This window comes from Mixophyes fleayi, chromosome 4, assembly GCF_038048845.1.
Source record: "Mixophyes fleayi isolate aMixFle1 chromosome 4, aMixFle1.hap1, whole genome shotgun sequence".
In the NCBI taxonomy this organism is placed as follows: domain Eukaryota; kingdom Metazoa; phylum Chordata; class Amphibia; order Anura; family Limnodynastidae; genus Mixophyes; species Mixophyes fleayi.
Window position 1 is genome coordinate 18,591,085 of NC_134405.1, and position 16,484 is coordinate 18,607,568.

Here is a 16,484-nt window from a genome sequence, read left to right on the forward strand (position 1 = left end):
AAAAAGGTACCCCATCTGTATGGGTTTGTTGTTCATAGAGAGTATCAGGACTAGTGTAGCATAATAGAGTATACACACACTACTTTTGGGTGATTTTTATTTTCAAATATAAGTATTGTAAAGGTCAGAGAAACTTGAAAACAAATAAAAGGTGGGGAGGGCATATAATTTGGGACACTAGACTGGAATGCACAGTATAATTCAGAAAGTCGCACAATAATCGAAAATTATGTTTTTAATGCAAATACTAACAAAGTTAGGAAAAATCTTCTAAAAGCAACAAATTCAAAACCTTGATAAATAGCTACAGGCGCCTAAATTACAATGGTACTTCATTTGCCTTGAGTACAAATATGCAATCTACCATTTTTTGTGTGTGTTCCTCCATCGCCCCCCCCCCCCAAATAACGTATAACAGATCTATAAAACATGGGGAAAGCATAGCATTTCAAAAACTAGGCAAACTACTGCATCAAATGAAGGGTTAGTTACTTTTATAACCCACTTATGGAATGAATAGTAGTGGCCAGAAGGTGGCGCAATAGCGACACATTAGACATTTTTCTTATTGACTGAATAAAATGTGAGGAAATTTTGGGTGCCATGAATAGAGAAATACAACTACACGATTTTCACGTTTTTTTTTTATATTTATATATAACATACCTATATTTAATGGCTACAAAGAGCCACAGAAAAAAATAATGTAAATGAAGAATATGCTTTTATAAAATAGGCTGCCAGCTGTACCCAAAGAGGGTATCACTGTATATGTAGTTGGCGAGGAGGGCAATATTTAGGGATTTTAAAAGGCCATTGTTAGGAACCCCTCCAGCCAGCACAACACAACCCGGAGTCTACTCTGCCAGTCAGGTGTTCACTGGAGCCCCTGATGGTGGGGACAGACTGGGCTGCAGACTGACAGAGGGTCGTGAAGTGTGTAGCGGCTGGGGAGAACCCAGGCAAGAAAAGTCAGGTCCACGCAGAGGTCAAAGGCCGGCAGCAAGTAGCAGTATCGATGAACAAGCTGAGGTCAGAGGTCACAGGCAAAGTAGCGGAACGGGTAAACAAGCCAAGGATCAGGGTCACAGGAAACAGGAGCGAAGTCCAATACAAAGCCAAGGGTCATACACGGGAAGTCAAATATAGATATCAGGATACAGGAACTGGAACAAGCAGGTCAGCAGACTGGAACACAGGAACTATAACCGGCAATGAGGCAGCAGACCTCATTGCCTTAAATACCCAGCTGAACCAATCACAGGTTGAACACACTCCTGCAGGTTAATAAAGCAGTCACTAACAGAGCCAATCAGGGCTTGCCCCTGGCCTGCACAGTTGCAGGCTAATGCCTGTAATTGCCTCCTATAATCTGCCCATATTAATTAGCCCACAGGCTGTAGAACGCTGCGCCCGGACTCCTCCCATTGCCGGGACGCAGCTCTGAAGCGTCTACTGGTTGCCCCGGCAACGGCCGGGTTATGGCCGGAAATGACATCCCGGTCGTCATGACGGGTGAATGAGTCACGGCGGCTGGGCACCGCCGCGGCTCGTAACAGCCATTCGCCCTTTTTCTCATCACTATTATTTAAATTACATTTTGTTGTCTGGTTATATCCAGATAATGAATAATAAGAGGTACAATAATTAGAAAGAGGTGACTTCTCTCTTTCAAGTTAGGGTAACCCATATTTGCCAAATCTCCCGCAATGTCGAATTCCGGGTAGGTCTACCGGACTCCCGTGAGAACAGGCAAGTTTCCCGCATCCTGCCCATCAGAAGCCAATAAAACGTGATTTGCTGTGAATTGTATCATTTTGCCCCCACCCAGCCCTGACACTTCTAAAATGTTTACATTTTTAATAGGATTTGCGTGTCGTGACATCGGCATTCACGCACACCCACAATCACTTTTCTGGAGAGGTTCCTGTGTTTCAGCATTATAATAAAACCCATGGGTCATGCTGGGGAGTGATCTGTGGGTTAACTTAACCCTTTAAATGCAGAGGACGAGTCATGTAGAAGACGAATCCCACAGCACGTGGCAAATACTGGCAGGGAGAGCAACATATACAGAGAGCACTCGGCAGAGCACACGTTGACTTTTTTTTGGGCAACCATTAATATTACACAAAAAAGTGTTTTATCTAACGCATAATGCAACTAGCAGAGAGAACGCCATATAGTTGCATAGTGTTGAAAAAGTCAGCGCGTACCATTGAAGAAAAAGGGCATTGTATTCAATGATTCTAAAAGACAGAATTTCCCATTAAAGGATTTATCCACAAAGAATATGATAAGTAACAATTTTATATGGTCAAACAACACATTAGCCTCTCTCGTAAATTACCGCCCCATCTCCCAACTTCCATGCCCCTCCAAGCTCCTCAAGAGAATTGCCTACACTCGCCTCACACACTTTCTTACAGCAAACAACCTATTGGATCCACTTCAGTCAGGCTTTCACTCTCCACACTCCACAGAGACTGCGCTGACCAAGGTTGTCAATGATTTGATTACAGCAAAAAATAACAACTCTCTCCTAATTCTCCTGGATCTCTTTGCTGCATTTGACACTGTTGACCACTCTCTCCTCATACAAACGCTACAATCCCTAGGTCTTGAAGGCACTGTCCTTTCCTGCCTCTCATCCTACCTATCTAATCGCTCTTTCAGTGTTAATTTCTCTGGATCCACCTCTGCTCCGCTTCCTTTATCAGTTGGAGTACCACAAGGCTCAGTCATAGGTCCTCTGCTATTCTCTATCTACACCACTTCTCTTGGAAAACTAATAAGCTCCTTTGGATTTCAGTATCATCTCTATGCGGATGATACACAAATGTATCTATCCCCTCCTGATCTTTCACCATCTGTGTTGTCACGCGTTACTGACTGTCTTTCTGCCATTCATCATCATCATCATCATCATCATCAACATTTAGAGAAAAATAGAGAAAAGACAATGGGATTCTGTTTGGGGTGTTATCCATTTCAGACCAAACTCTCTTAAAGCATATTTTATTTCTCTCATTATAAAATTTTTCTCGTATGTTCTGACCTTTCAATTGAAATGAGTGAAATATAAAAATTAACGGGAATGCAAATTGTGAACATGCTCTTTGCTCTCAAATATAAACTTTTTTAAACCAAACTGTAGTGCCTTGTAAATACACTATATATATGTCACGAGCCGCGGCGGTACTCACAGCCGCCGTGGCTCGCTTCCTGCCCGCTCTGGAGTCCCGGCCGTCAGCCTCTTCAGCGCTGCGTCCCAGCGTCCTATGCGCGCAACAGATAGCCCGTAGGCTGATCTAGTGAGCAGGGCTGGATTTGCAGGCATTGGCCTGCAGCTGTGTGTTTCGGGGTCAGGCCCTGATTGGCCCTGTTCTGTCTGAGCAATTAGCCTGCAGGAGTGTGTCAACTCCTGATTGGTTTGTGTGAGTATTTAAGGCAATGAGGTCTGCTGCCTCATTGCCGGTTATAGTGTCCAGTCTGCCTGTCAGCTAACCTGCTCCTGCTCCTGTTTAGTATTGGTGAAAACCTGTTTGGACTGATTACCTGTGTATGACCCCTTGCCTGGATTTTGACCCTGCGGCGGTGCTGTAGTGTATACAGCACCGCCACGGACGTTTCTTAGACAGCGCCGCGGCTGCTGTATAGGACAGAGCTGAAGAAACGGAGCTGCTTCCCTTTACAAGGCAGCGCTGCTTTAAATTTAAGCGTTGAAGACGGCGAACTCGCGGGACTTAAAGAGACCGGAGGTTAATACATTTACCCCATGATCTGATTTGCTTTACCCTGTCACCTGTGTTTGTATACATTTTTGTATCATGTTGCGTCTTGGTTCTGATTTCTGTATATGTAATGTACGGCGCTGCGGACCCTTTGTGGCGCCTTATAAGTCAAAGATAATAATAATAATTTTCAACTTCACCATAATGAATTATAGCTATTAAGAAACCATTCATCCATTCTCTCAGTATCTTGAACATACAGACAAACACATGTTATGCTATATTTTACTTTTCAAATCAGGTCACCTTGTTATAGTAGATGGCCTTTCACAATTTCATTAAAATATGTAGTAAGACTCAGGCTTATTTCAGCTACTCTAATATATGGAAATAACATTCAAATGTTTTTTGAAAATTAATAAGCCATCACAGATGGATGGGCAGCAAGTGGTTATTGAAATAAATTGGTCAATCTGACCTAGGAGTACAGTGACCCTAATGATAATCCTCAATGTGAAAAACAACACAGCATACACTAAGCTAATAATTACCCACCTGGAATAGACACATTTTTTAGGCAAAGGGCTTTGTATAAATATGAGGATTTTTATAAACATGGGTTAATGTTTAGCTCAGAAGAGAAGATGTTATCCATGGCTGTATTGATGCTGACCATTTTACAGACCACTCAGATGTCTGCTAATATTATTTCTGTTGGTTAAATAAATGAAAGTAACTTGAATGTGAAGAAGCTTGAACCCTATTTGTATAGCTAATTCTTCACTGGGGTTAGTCACGCATACTTGCCAACTCTCCCAGAATGTCCGGGAGACTCACGCATTTTGCGAGAGTCTCCCGGACTCCCAGGAGAGTGGCAATATCCCGGATCTGCCCACTTCACTAGGAAGTGCCCACTTCCTAGTGAAGTGGGTAGAATTAGCTCCCAAACGCAGCGATTCACCCGCCCCCACTGTCAAATGACGCATTTGCGTTTATTAGGTCACGGGGGGGTGGGTCCAAAATGACGCACATTTTGGAGTCCCGCCCCCATCACGCCCACCTCTCCTGGAAACCAACTTTGTCAAGTTGGTAAGTATGGGTTAGTGAGTGCAATCCTCTAAGGGGATCGCAACTAACCTCAGGGTAAAATGGCAGTTGTGTTGCAGTACAACCTAGCGCTTCAGAATTATGTCTTTTATATTATCCAATGTAACTGGACTGTCCAGGAGCAGGATCTCTGGTAACACCACATAATGTGGAATTAAAAGCCAGATCATGCGGATGTGGATAACTGGTGGTCCGTAAGAGGAAATAGTGTGTGACTACATCCTATGAATCACAGCCATGTGTAAAGTTTGTATATGAAGAAAATAGACAAAATACAAGACAATCATTGGTGGTGGTCTATGGAGTCGGTGGTATCTGGGGTTTTTGTTCTGCCACTCCAAATCTGGGGACCGAAGCAAAGTGTGCCAGAGGCCCTTCATTACCAGCAGATCTCTAATGAACCCAGAAGGTGCATTGCCTCCTGTGAGACCTAAGAGATCTGAGAGCTACGTCTATGAATACTGCCCGGGCTACAAGGGAGCCAAATATGGCTCAGTTGTGGCACTAGACCTGGTTGAAAAAGACAGTTTGGTTAGGAGATCTTTAGTCCACTAACCTAGACCTAGTAGCACCAAAGCACTCAGACTGCAAGAGGGTGGGTGGGGAATGGAATTACTATTTTAATGTAAAAGTAAAATTTAAGTATCCAAAATGATCCTTAAGCACAGATAAGAGGATGAGTCTGGAATGGTTAATGATGTTGGTGGCCAAACACTGTATAATAGAGCGGCCGAATAGCCCACTATCTCTAAGTCTTCGTTGTAACATTATAGCAATTGTAAGAGTTACTGAATATGAGAGACAGCTGCTATGACAATAAGGCAATATTTTGAAACAAAACCAGAGAAAAAGCAAGCCTGCTTCCTCTATATCCCATATAATATATATGGTACCAGCTGTTGGCAATAAGCCCACGCTCGGTAAATCCCATATTGTATATGGTACCAGCTGCGTGGCAATATAAATGCCCATATATGTATACAAAGTAAAATGACAGTTGTCAGCACTTATCCTTCACACTGCATATCTGTGTGTGTCTAGCAAAATGAAAACATGAGGTATTAGATCATATTTTGATCAAAACTGTTAAGCCTTTATCCCAGCGTCAAGGGCACCACATTATATGCAGGTCCTACACTGACCTATATGCTTTAACCACCAATAAAATGCTGTTGAAATAAGATGCACTCACCTCCCGGATATAGGGGTTTACATCTAGCAAGGGATGGCTTGTGAGCCACACCCAAATATGCCTTAAATAGGCTTGATGAACAGCTGTTAGGACAATAAGGCAGTATTTTGAAACAAAACCAGAGAAAAAAAAAGGCCACGCTCGGTATATCCCATATTATATATGGTACCAGCTACGTGCCCATATATGTATACAAAACAAAAAGACCGTTTTTAGCACTTATCCTTTACACTGCATAACTGTCTGTATCTAGCAAAATGAAAACATGAGGTATTAGTTCATATTTTAATCAAAACATTTAAGCCTGCACCCCAGCGTCAAGGGAACTTATATGCAGGTCCTACACTGGTTGTAAAATAATTCCAGTCAAACAATTGTGATGGAGGCTTCCAACTCACACATCCTTTGCATTTTAAAATAGCCTATGATTACAGATTACACTTGGCTCATCACATTCTTGTGGACTGATGTTGGACACCTGGTCCACTTGGTATATCAGGAGCTTCTGTCCAGGATTAATTCAGATTATAGGTCTGGGCTGTTTCAGTTGACCAGCTCTCCCGTTCATCCAATAATACTGACTGACAGACCCAGGACCCAGGAATGAGTCCCTTACTCTGCAGGCATGCTTGTTGAAATTGATCCAGTTTAAGGCAATTGTGACAGGTTCACCAGTCTAGAAATATGAGGCCTCTTTTCCCAGTCCCAGGTTCTGGTGGTTACCAGGTCTTTCTTTTGAGCAAAGATCTATAAGGTAGAGATCTCGACTACAATGTCAGGACTGGGAGCAGAGACTGGAAAAGAAACTGTGCCAGACTCAGGTGTTCCAATGCATCTCAGGATGTCACGGCAACCAATATAAACAGTTTTATCTGAATTGTTACTGACTATGCTTGCTGTTTATATTGCTGGTTACTTTGTTTGATTATGTAGAGATGTCCCCGGAGCTGGTGCCCGTGAAGAGGGCGAAGATGTCCGGCGTCGCTGCGCTCCTGGAGGGGCTGAAGATGTCCCTGATGGCTGAGTCCCACAAGCGGGCGAAGAGAGAAGAAAGAAGTGACTTACCCGTCCAGCGCTCCAGCGGCGGTGAGTATGTCTTCTTTCTTCCAGGTCCTGTCTGCAGAGGAATGATGAGCCAATCGGGGCTCACCTTTCTCCGCTGGCCAATCAGCGGCTGTATACACGAGCCAATCGCAGCTAGCTCCCGGGCGCTTGAAAGATTGGCGCCGCGGCAAGCCAATCAGCACTTGCGGCGGCGCCTGCTGATGATGTCACGCTGACGACTATATAAGTCGCCGGCCGGCGCCATTTTGCGAGAACCCAATCCGCGGCGGAGAGAGAAGGACGTCGTAGGACGTCCGGAGCGGCGGATCAAGATAAAAATAGAGCTGCAAGCAACAAGACACCGGCAGTGGCAGGGAGCCCTTGTAAGGGCTAGGAGCGACCCTGCCACTGATAATCACTCACCGCGGAGACGTCGGCGGGGAGCCCTTGTCAGCGCCCCCACCAAAAAGAAGAGCCACCCGCGGCAGAGACGTCAACGGGGAGCCCTTGTAAGGGCTGAGAGCGCCCCTGCCTCCGGACCAGCAGCAGACCCAGCGCCGAACAGGAGAAGAGGCGCCACCGGCTGGAGGGTTTGGAAGACCTGGAAAAGAAGGCAGAAGACGGTGTGGCAAATTGAGTATCCTGTGCAGAGCAGGTAAGTACACTCAACATTAGGTCGGGCACTAGGCCCGTGGCCAAGGTCGGGCACAAGGCCCGTGGAGCATTGAATTAAGGGCACAAGGCCCAGGGAAATGGGCAGTAGGCCCTTGTAAAGTAGTGGTCCAGTAGGCCATAAAGTGTTAAAAGGGCACAAGGCCCTGTTAGTTAGTAAGGCCGGGGGGCTCAGAGCTCCAGGTGTAAAAGGGCACAAGGCCCTTAGTTAGGTAGTGGCCTAGAGGCCATAGGAAAGGCCACAGGGCCTTGGCAGGGAACTGATAGACCATAGACTGTGAAGGGCATAAGGCCCTTAGTTAGATAGAGAGGCCTCAAGGCCTAAGTAGGCAAGGGCTAGTGCCCCTCGGTAGCAGGACACAAGGCCCTAGTTAGTGGGCTCAGAGCCCTGAGTTAGAGAGGGGGCTAAGACCGATAGACAGAGCATAAGGCTCTGTATGTAGCTGGGCAGAGAAGACCATGGTGCGTAGGGAATAAGGCACTGGTGGTGTGACAACCTCCGCCTTTCCTTGCCACTGTGGGTGGTGTATATGATGTTGGCTATTTTCTTTTTAGGTTTCAAATTCCACTCAGCATGCTATCCCCAATGCTTGAAACAGCCGTGATTTTGCCTTGGGGGAGACATTTAACTGTTTTTTTTAGAGGGCACTGTCTGAGAATTTCTTAGATTAACTTCTTAATTAGCTGAAGTAAAATTGCTTATAATTATTAGTACTTAGTTCAAGTCCTTGGATGTTGCTGTTCAATAGACTGATCCATGACAACACCGGTAAAGCAGTGCAGTGTCACACCAGGTGAAGGTACAATGGGGAAGGGAAAGGAGGGACTACAGAACTGTAACTGCAAATTCATGAGTGACCAATGGGCAAGCAAGGCTCAATATACGAACTAATATTTCTGCAACCTGGGAGTAAGCACCCAGATATTGGCTGGTATAAGGAAGGGTGTCTTGTTGACATGGTGTAAATGGCTTTTTGAAACTCTAACATTTGGAAAAAAGGGAAATGATTGCAAGAGTCAAATTTACTTACACTATATGGATTATTATTACTAATACCACCAAAGTACGGTTTTATTTAGAGGGGTTCGGAGGGTAATTACTTCACATACATTATGGTTGTCCACTTTCTGTGTGACTGGAGTAGTTATACTGCCAAACAGCTATGTGAGGACACATAATTATTCTTATATTATTAATTATTATATTCCAGATGCCAATGTTACATCTTAATATTTTTTTTTTTTTTGATGCGTCAGCTATTTACTAAACCCCTAGTACCACCCAATGACTGCATCTCATATAAAAAAATGTGACGCTGATTTTTTTGCTTACGTGTACTATAGTACTATATACTCGTCATTTGTGCAATAATAGTATGCACAAATTAGGTGAGGAGCTAAGATATAGTTTATATACTATAGATAGCCTGATATGTTTGGTCTGTTTGTATTACCAGTCTGACTCAGCCAATGTCACACAATATTGTTTTCAATCACCAGATCACATGAATTCATAAACATCTATTTAGCATTTCTCACATGCTAAAAACTACTTATAATAAAATAGAAATGAATCCGTTAGTTTAATTGCTCAGTATACTATTTATGATCCATTAAAAAAATTGGGTAAATGAAGGACAACAAACGTATTGTAAGAAAGGACAAGTAGCTCATGTAATAAGTTAGCACCATTCCGGCATGGTCATGTATAAAGTGCTGGACTGCAGTGGTTCCCTATAATTATTATTCAGTTATATAATAATATATTCATATAATAATAATAATAATAATAATAATAATAATGTGTTATTTATATGATGCGTTTGTGTACATTAAGACATGTCCTCTGTAAGATGTGATAAGGTAGACGATGTTTTGAATGTTATGGCCAAGTTTAAACACTTCTTTAGTGGTGTAAAAATCTGGGCACTATGCAGCTAATAATGTTCTAAAAATATCTTCCTAAATGGAGAACACTTCTCTCCACCTTCGTAAGTGACACCTCCATCGTGTTCATCTATATATTTCAAGACAACTTGTCAGAGAAACCTACAATCAATACAGTCACAAAAAACAGTCTCATGTCTGTCAAAAAGGATAAAATTTCACACCTATTTTCCATCAGACCGCATCTGTCTCGCTGCAAAAATCGGGACTGCCCTGTGATAATTGGGACTGTGTGCATTTACATTTATACTGCAGGTAGATGTACTTTTTGGGAGCTCTCTATAGTGTTACCTACAAAGGTCCGACTGCTGATTTGTTGATGAGTAATACGAAGCTCTCTACAATCAGTGCAGGATCTTACTATCATGTAATCACATGAACAGAACGATTTTGAAACGTTCCCATTCAGCTATGAACACTGAAATGTCCTTATATTATTTAAACATTCAGGTTTTTATTAATTTTTGAATATTAGAAGCAGACCAGAAATTGCAATATTCATTAATCCACCATTTCACACTTGGTACTAATTAGCACAAGTTTAGACTTTCTATCCACTAAAAATATTCAGAATTAAAGTATGTATAGACAATTGAATATCCTTTGTTATCACACATCACAGCAATACATCCTCAAATCATTGAAGGCGGTATCGTCTCCTTCTCCCTGATATGGCTCCACCTTGGTTCTAATACCACAGACTTCGTACTCGCAGGCATTGCTCCATGATCCATATGTTCCCCAAGGGCCTCCAGCTGCCTCCAACGTCTGCCCATTGGAGCATTGAATCTTGATGTTATTGGCAGCAGTGTCATCTCCATTGCCCCGATATGGTTCCACTTTAAGTTGGTATGCCTCAATGTAGCCATGACTACATAAAATAATTGGACCCCAATCGCCCCATCTGTAGAGATAAGAAGATAAAATTGTCAATGCTGGATGGGACCAATTCTTGGCTCTTGTAAAGATGTGGAACGATATTTACTACGTTTATAAATCATTTTGTTGATTTTTAAACCTTTATTGGCAGACACATAACAGTAAAGTACAATAAAAAAATGAAAATAAGTGAATTAAAGCATACCAGAGTTACTAAATAAATGCATTGAAAGTATGTTAGTAGCTCAGGGAAGGGATCGGCTGCTTTTACAGTAGATTGTCTAACTAAAATGGGGAACTCCAGGGACAACCTTGTAACTACCCCCCCAACCCCAAATATCACCAACTACCAGTGCCGGATTAAGGGAATGGAGGCCCTGGGCTAAGGGGGCCTCCATTCCCTCGTGATCCCCCCCCCATGTGAGCCACACGCCGTCCTCCGTTCCCCCCAAGCGCTTACCTTCTTCTCCTGTAACTGTAGTCCTTCCACGGTGCGCTGTACTCAGGAGATCTCGTGAGAGTCTCACTCTCACGCGGTCTTCTCAGTAAGGAGATTACTGAGCGCCGGAGAAGGACTACAGTGACAGGTTCAGCAGCATTGATCGGGCCGCCCCCACACCAATCAATAATGCTGCTGAGCACTTTCAAGGGCCCCCTGGATGCCCGAGGTCCCTGGGCTGTAGCCCAGTTAGACCTCGAGTTAATCCGGCCCTGCCAACTACGAAGTAGTAGTCCAGGGGAGGTCCCATGCTTAAGAGGTACTTAATCCTGTCAGGTGCTTTAGCATCCATAAACTTCCACAGTTACAACTTGAAGGATTTTATTTGTTAGTGGCCTTGTGCGGACTGTTAGCCTTGTGGATTATGAGAGCTACAGCTAGTTGACCTGGCTGATTGCTTGCTAGGTCTCTCAGCTAGAAGAGCCAATTGCAATACATTAATGATGAGGGGTTGGGGATGAAATCTACAATGTGCCAACCGTCAGATTAGAAGTCACAACAAAATGCAGCTTGGTAAGCATATACATATTCATCACAAGACCTTTATGATTTGAAAAGACAATAAGGAATATTTGAAATAAGGAAAGTTGTGTGTATGTAACCATGAGACATAAAGCCGTCTTTTTCACTTACGAGCCTGTGGAGGATTGGACAGTAGCTGTATAGTTATTTTTGTGAAAACAATGTAAACGGACTCCATTTAGAGCTGTATCGTCATCTTCTCCCTGGTATGGTTCCACCTAATCAGAATAGTGAAGGGACACATTAGAAAACAAAAAGTACAATACAGTTTAATAACTGAACATGCACAATACTACACCTGTGTACATGGACTTTAGCACATTTATAATAGCTACCAGCAACTAAGTGGCAAGAACATCCTTCAGTTCTGTGCATAGCTGAGAAACCTTCTCCTGGGCGATTCTCCAGTGAATTCCAACAGCCATGGACAGACAAGATTATCATTGTGTAAATTACACCAATTAGTGTAGTCATAACTTATCTTAAAAGGGGCGGAGCTTATCATAATGAGTCTTCTGAAAATATCACAAGCGAAGAAAAAATAACGACTGTTCATAATAGGAGGCTCTGCTAAGGTAATAATAATTATTAGGGGTGTTGTATAAGGGATCCATATCTAAAGCTGGGTACACACTACAGAAATTTCGACCAACTTTTTATGCCGAGCGATTTTACATGCGATCGATGTTCCGATCGCTCGGTCCATGAACTGCATACACACACTAGCCTTGTTTAGAATGATAAAGGGAAGAGCGGACATCCCTTTAGCGACTTTTTACAGCCATGTTGTCGTGAGCAATGATTGTAATTTTGTACTCACTGTTGTGGATCGGTCGGAAGTTTATACACACTGCACAGCGGAAACGAGATTGGAACGAAAATATTAAACGGTACGACCAACCAAATGAGGCATCAATCGTCCATTTGGGCAGACTTTCGAACGAGCGGTCGTATGTCAGCTGATTCAGCCGATTATTGGACGAAAACAGTGTAGGGTGTACCCAGCTTAAGTCTACTCATATCCAACCTAGACAAAAATTAAACTAAAACATTGACTTTTATTATATACCCATACAAATATGTTTAAAGTGAAATATTTTTTTTTTTTTTAAAAACACATGGGTTGATGAGGGAATATTCAACATTATTACGTCTCAATTCATTGCTGATGTTTTATCAGGGAAATGTACGAAGGATACCAAGGGGTAAATGTATCAATATGCGGGTTCTTCAACATCCGCGTGTTCAACCTCTTCCGCGATTAAATTTCAAGCGGCGCTGCATTGTAAAGGGAAGTTAACCCTTTACAATGCAGCGCCACTTGAAATTTAATCGCGGAAGAGGCTGAACACGCGGGTGTTGAAGAACCCGCATATTGATACATTTACCCCCAAATGTATAATTACAAATGGGCCAAATACGACTGGTTGGGTTTGATTTGCTTCCCTGGCACAGGTACCCGCAATGCCCTGTTAGTACATAGACCAATATGATTTTGTAGAAAACAACTCACATTCATAGGGGCATATTCAATTGTTTGAATATCCCGCCACTTTAAAACTATTACCGTTCTTACGGTAATAGTCAGCTGGATTTCAGCTCGCGGCTCAGGGAGCTGCGACCTGAAATCCAGCAAGAAGACTACCGTACTAACGGTTTTCATGTAGCACACAAATATCAACTTTAAATTTCAGTGTACAAATAAGCTATCAAGTATTTGTGTGCTACATGAAAAAACAGTCAGTATTTAACTTATGTGTAAAACATAAAAATAAATTTGCACCCCTTGCATTGTAACATGGTTTTGTCCAGGAGACTGAAATAAGAAGTTTCTTAAGTTAAGATCCTTAATGAATCAGGCCCTATATGTTATAATACAGCAGGAATGTTTTTTAATTTTACCAACTAATCACAAGCAGGGACTTCAATTTAGAACAATGTGTTTGTAATGGGACTGTACGCTTTTACCTGGTAATGTCTCTAGAGGATATCACAGATATAGATGATAACTTTGATACAATATGCAGCATCTTCATCATTTATAGAAGCTATACAGACACAATCTCTTACTTTTGTAAAACTGAAGATATTTGAGGTATATTGTTATTTAAACAATTTACATTGTCTGTTGACATGTTCTATTTTTGGCTCCAAGTACTTCACAGCTGGGATTTTTATCTTCTTCCTGGCTTACCGATAGGAAGTCTGTGGTGCTTAGTATAAAGCCACCTCTATAAATACTATTTTTTTCTGAAATATATTTGCTGGTAAAATAAAAATTGTGAAACATCTGTAGTACCTGAATCTATGTCTGACTGCTACTGGTAGGTCATTCATATATAGTTGGTCCTTTAAATTATTTTACACCTTAGAAGTTAATGTCTTGTACATGTTATTGTACACACAAAATTCTGTATATCAGTGTTGTATGATAGTTGTACATATTACTACACAGTTTAGTGTTCTCCATCAAGGACGTTCTCTTCTTCCGAATTCTGCCCCATTCCCACAAGACTTCCGCCCAGTCCTCCCAACAAAGTGGACATATCTCCTTGACTTACCTTCAGAGAGACTCCTTTGGCTTTATAACCAGGTGGGCACATCTCCACTTTACCCCATGTACCCCATTTTCCTCCATTATCAGTGGTGATATAATTGTATGCCAGTTTTCCAAACCCCACTGAGAAAAGAGAAAGGAGGACGAGAGCTGATGTGATGTGCGCCATGATGATTAGGAATGGAGATCTTCCAGGACCGGGACAGTAACTATTTATGGATTAACTAGCTAGGCTGCGGTCCAGAATAAATACGACCACACTTCACTGGAAGATAACTGTGTTTTCTTTGAGGTTAAATTATTGATCTTCATTACCAAGTTATCTGTGTCATATGTTAACTAGTAGATGCTTGGTCTTTGTATAATTATGTATACTCTAATAATATAATACACTATGGAACATCTCTATCTGTGTATTGTATACTACCGTAAATTTTATGTACGGCACTGTAGAACTTTGTGGCACTTTCTAAATAAAAAATAATAATAATAATAATAATAATAATAATAATAATAATAATAATAATAATAATAATTGATGCTGTGCAAATGTCAGACTTTCTGGGTAATTTTTGGCATATTGCCTTATTGTTAGGTTAGATACATTGTTAACTGTAACCTATGACCACTGTGGGGAACGGGCATGGGTGGTCTATTTTAATTGCTGTTGTTAATAAATAGTTGTTGAGGTTCTGGTTTGGATTGTTCTTACATTTTGTTTGTTCATGACAATGACTTAAGTTGGGTACACACTGGTGTTTTTTCAGTCAATTATGGGGTCAATCACCCGATAAACGACTGTTCGGCCAGATATCGCTTCAGTGTGTATGCTGACATGCTGAACGACAGTCGTCCCAAGTATCCGATCGTCGTTTCATTTAGTTGGTCGGTATGTTTAATATTATCGTTCCAATCACCTACCAATCAGCTGTCACAGCTGCCTGTCACTCCGTTTGGATGCATGCAGTTCCTCCAGCTGCCCCTCTCTCTACTTGTCCTTCCCTGCTGCATCTGAACCGACCGAACTAGAAAATTGCTTGACAGAAAGCCGGGACTTCAGTGCAGACCTTTCACCCCTGCGAGCACATGACTTCAAAGTGCATTGCATGACAGGAGGAGATTTATTACATAGACACACAGGGGACAGCGCAGAGTGCTGGTGCTGCCGGCATCTTGCTTCAGCCAGGGATCCTGTCACATGTATGAGACACACACAGATCTGAAGGTAAATCGTTCTAGTGTGCACACAGTTATCGGCATGCTGATTGGAGCTGGTTTTTTTTTCTGTCGTGGAGAAAGTTGGTAAAACTATCGCATCGTTTCAATTTTTATGTAGTGTGTACCCAGCTTTACTCCTGATTCTTATCTGCCGTACAATTTGCTATTTCTATTGTCCACCTAGTGTATGTTGTCAGTAGACTGTGATTTGCCTTCATCATTCCTGAGATTACTGCAAGTCTTTCTTCTTACCTCTCCAAGTCTCTCACAAAATAAAGTTCCAGGATGGGCTTAGGCTGGGTACACACTGCAAAAAATGGTTAATGTCATTAATACATAGCTAAATAGTAATAAGAAAGGTTATATATTTAGACAAGTCACTACATTACATTTCTTAAGATGAAAAAGCTCTTAAAACGATAACTAAACCTAAAACTCCCAGGTCAACCAAAAGGAAAATACATAGTGTAACATTAACAAATACATTATTATCACTAAGGTGACAGGGCCACTGTATTCCTGGGTCAGATTGACCCACAATTTCTAACATTGACCACTTACTGCCCATCCATGTTGAATCAGTTATTGTCTGATTGACATATACGGGATATATGTATCAGAGCTTTGCAAATGGATTGCAGCAGCGTCAGTAGACATTTTACACAAGATGATAGACAAAGGCCATAATGTAAAATAGTGCTAGATGGAATTGTCCTTGGGCTCTGCCACCCAACTATATGTTACAAAGGACATGCATAATTTAACAAACCAAGTAGTTCTATGACAGGGAATGCCACTTTTGTGGCTGAATAGCTTGATTTGTTTGGGTGCCACAAAAGAGAACAATTTGGTTGTTGGTGTTAGGAACCCCTCCAGCCAGTACAGCAAAACCCGGAGTCTGCTCCGAAAGTCTGGTGTTCACTGTTGCCCCTAGTGGTGGGGACAGACTTGGCTGCAAACAGAGGGTCGAGAGATGGGCACTGGCTGAGGAGAACCCAGGAATAGAGTTACCGAGGCCGTAGAGTAGGAAGTGCAGGAAGGAGTCAGGTGAGACACAGAGTGGATGGTGTCAAGACTGATATATCACTCGTGGCCACTGGAATCAATAAGGAA

General features: G+C 42.2%; 1 protein-coding gene across 1 annotated transcript; it reads right to left on the reverse strand.

Annotated features, from left to right (window-relative positions):
• Nucleotides 1–10,305: 10,305 nt before the first annotated feature.
• On the reverse strand, nt 10,306–14,322 carry LOC142150516 (vitelline membrane outer layer protein 1 homolog). Its single transcript, XM_075205714.1, has 3 exons — nt 14,158–14,322; nt 11,708–11,814; nt 10,306–10,600 (listed from the first exon to the last, which is right to left on the reverse strand). Exons 1-3 carry the CDS (start codon nt 14,320–14,322, stop codon nt 10,306–10,308), a joined length of 567 nt encoding a protein of 188 aa, XP_075061815.1.
• Nucleotides 14,323–16,484: the final 2,162 nt, after the last annotated feature.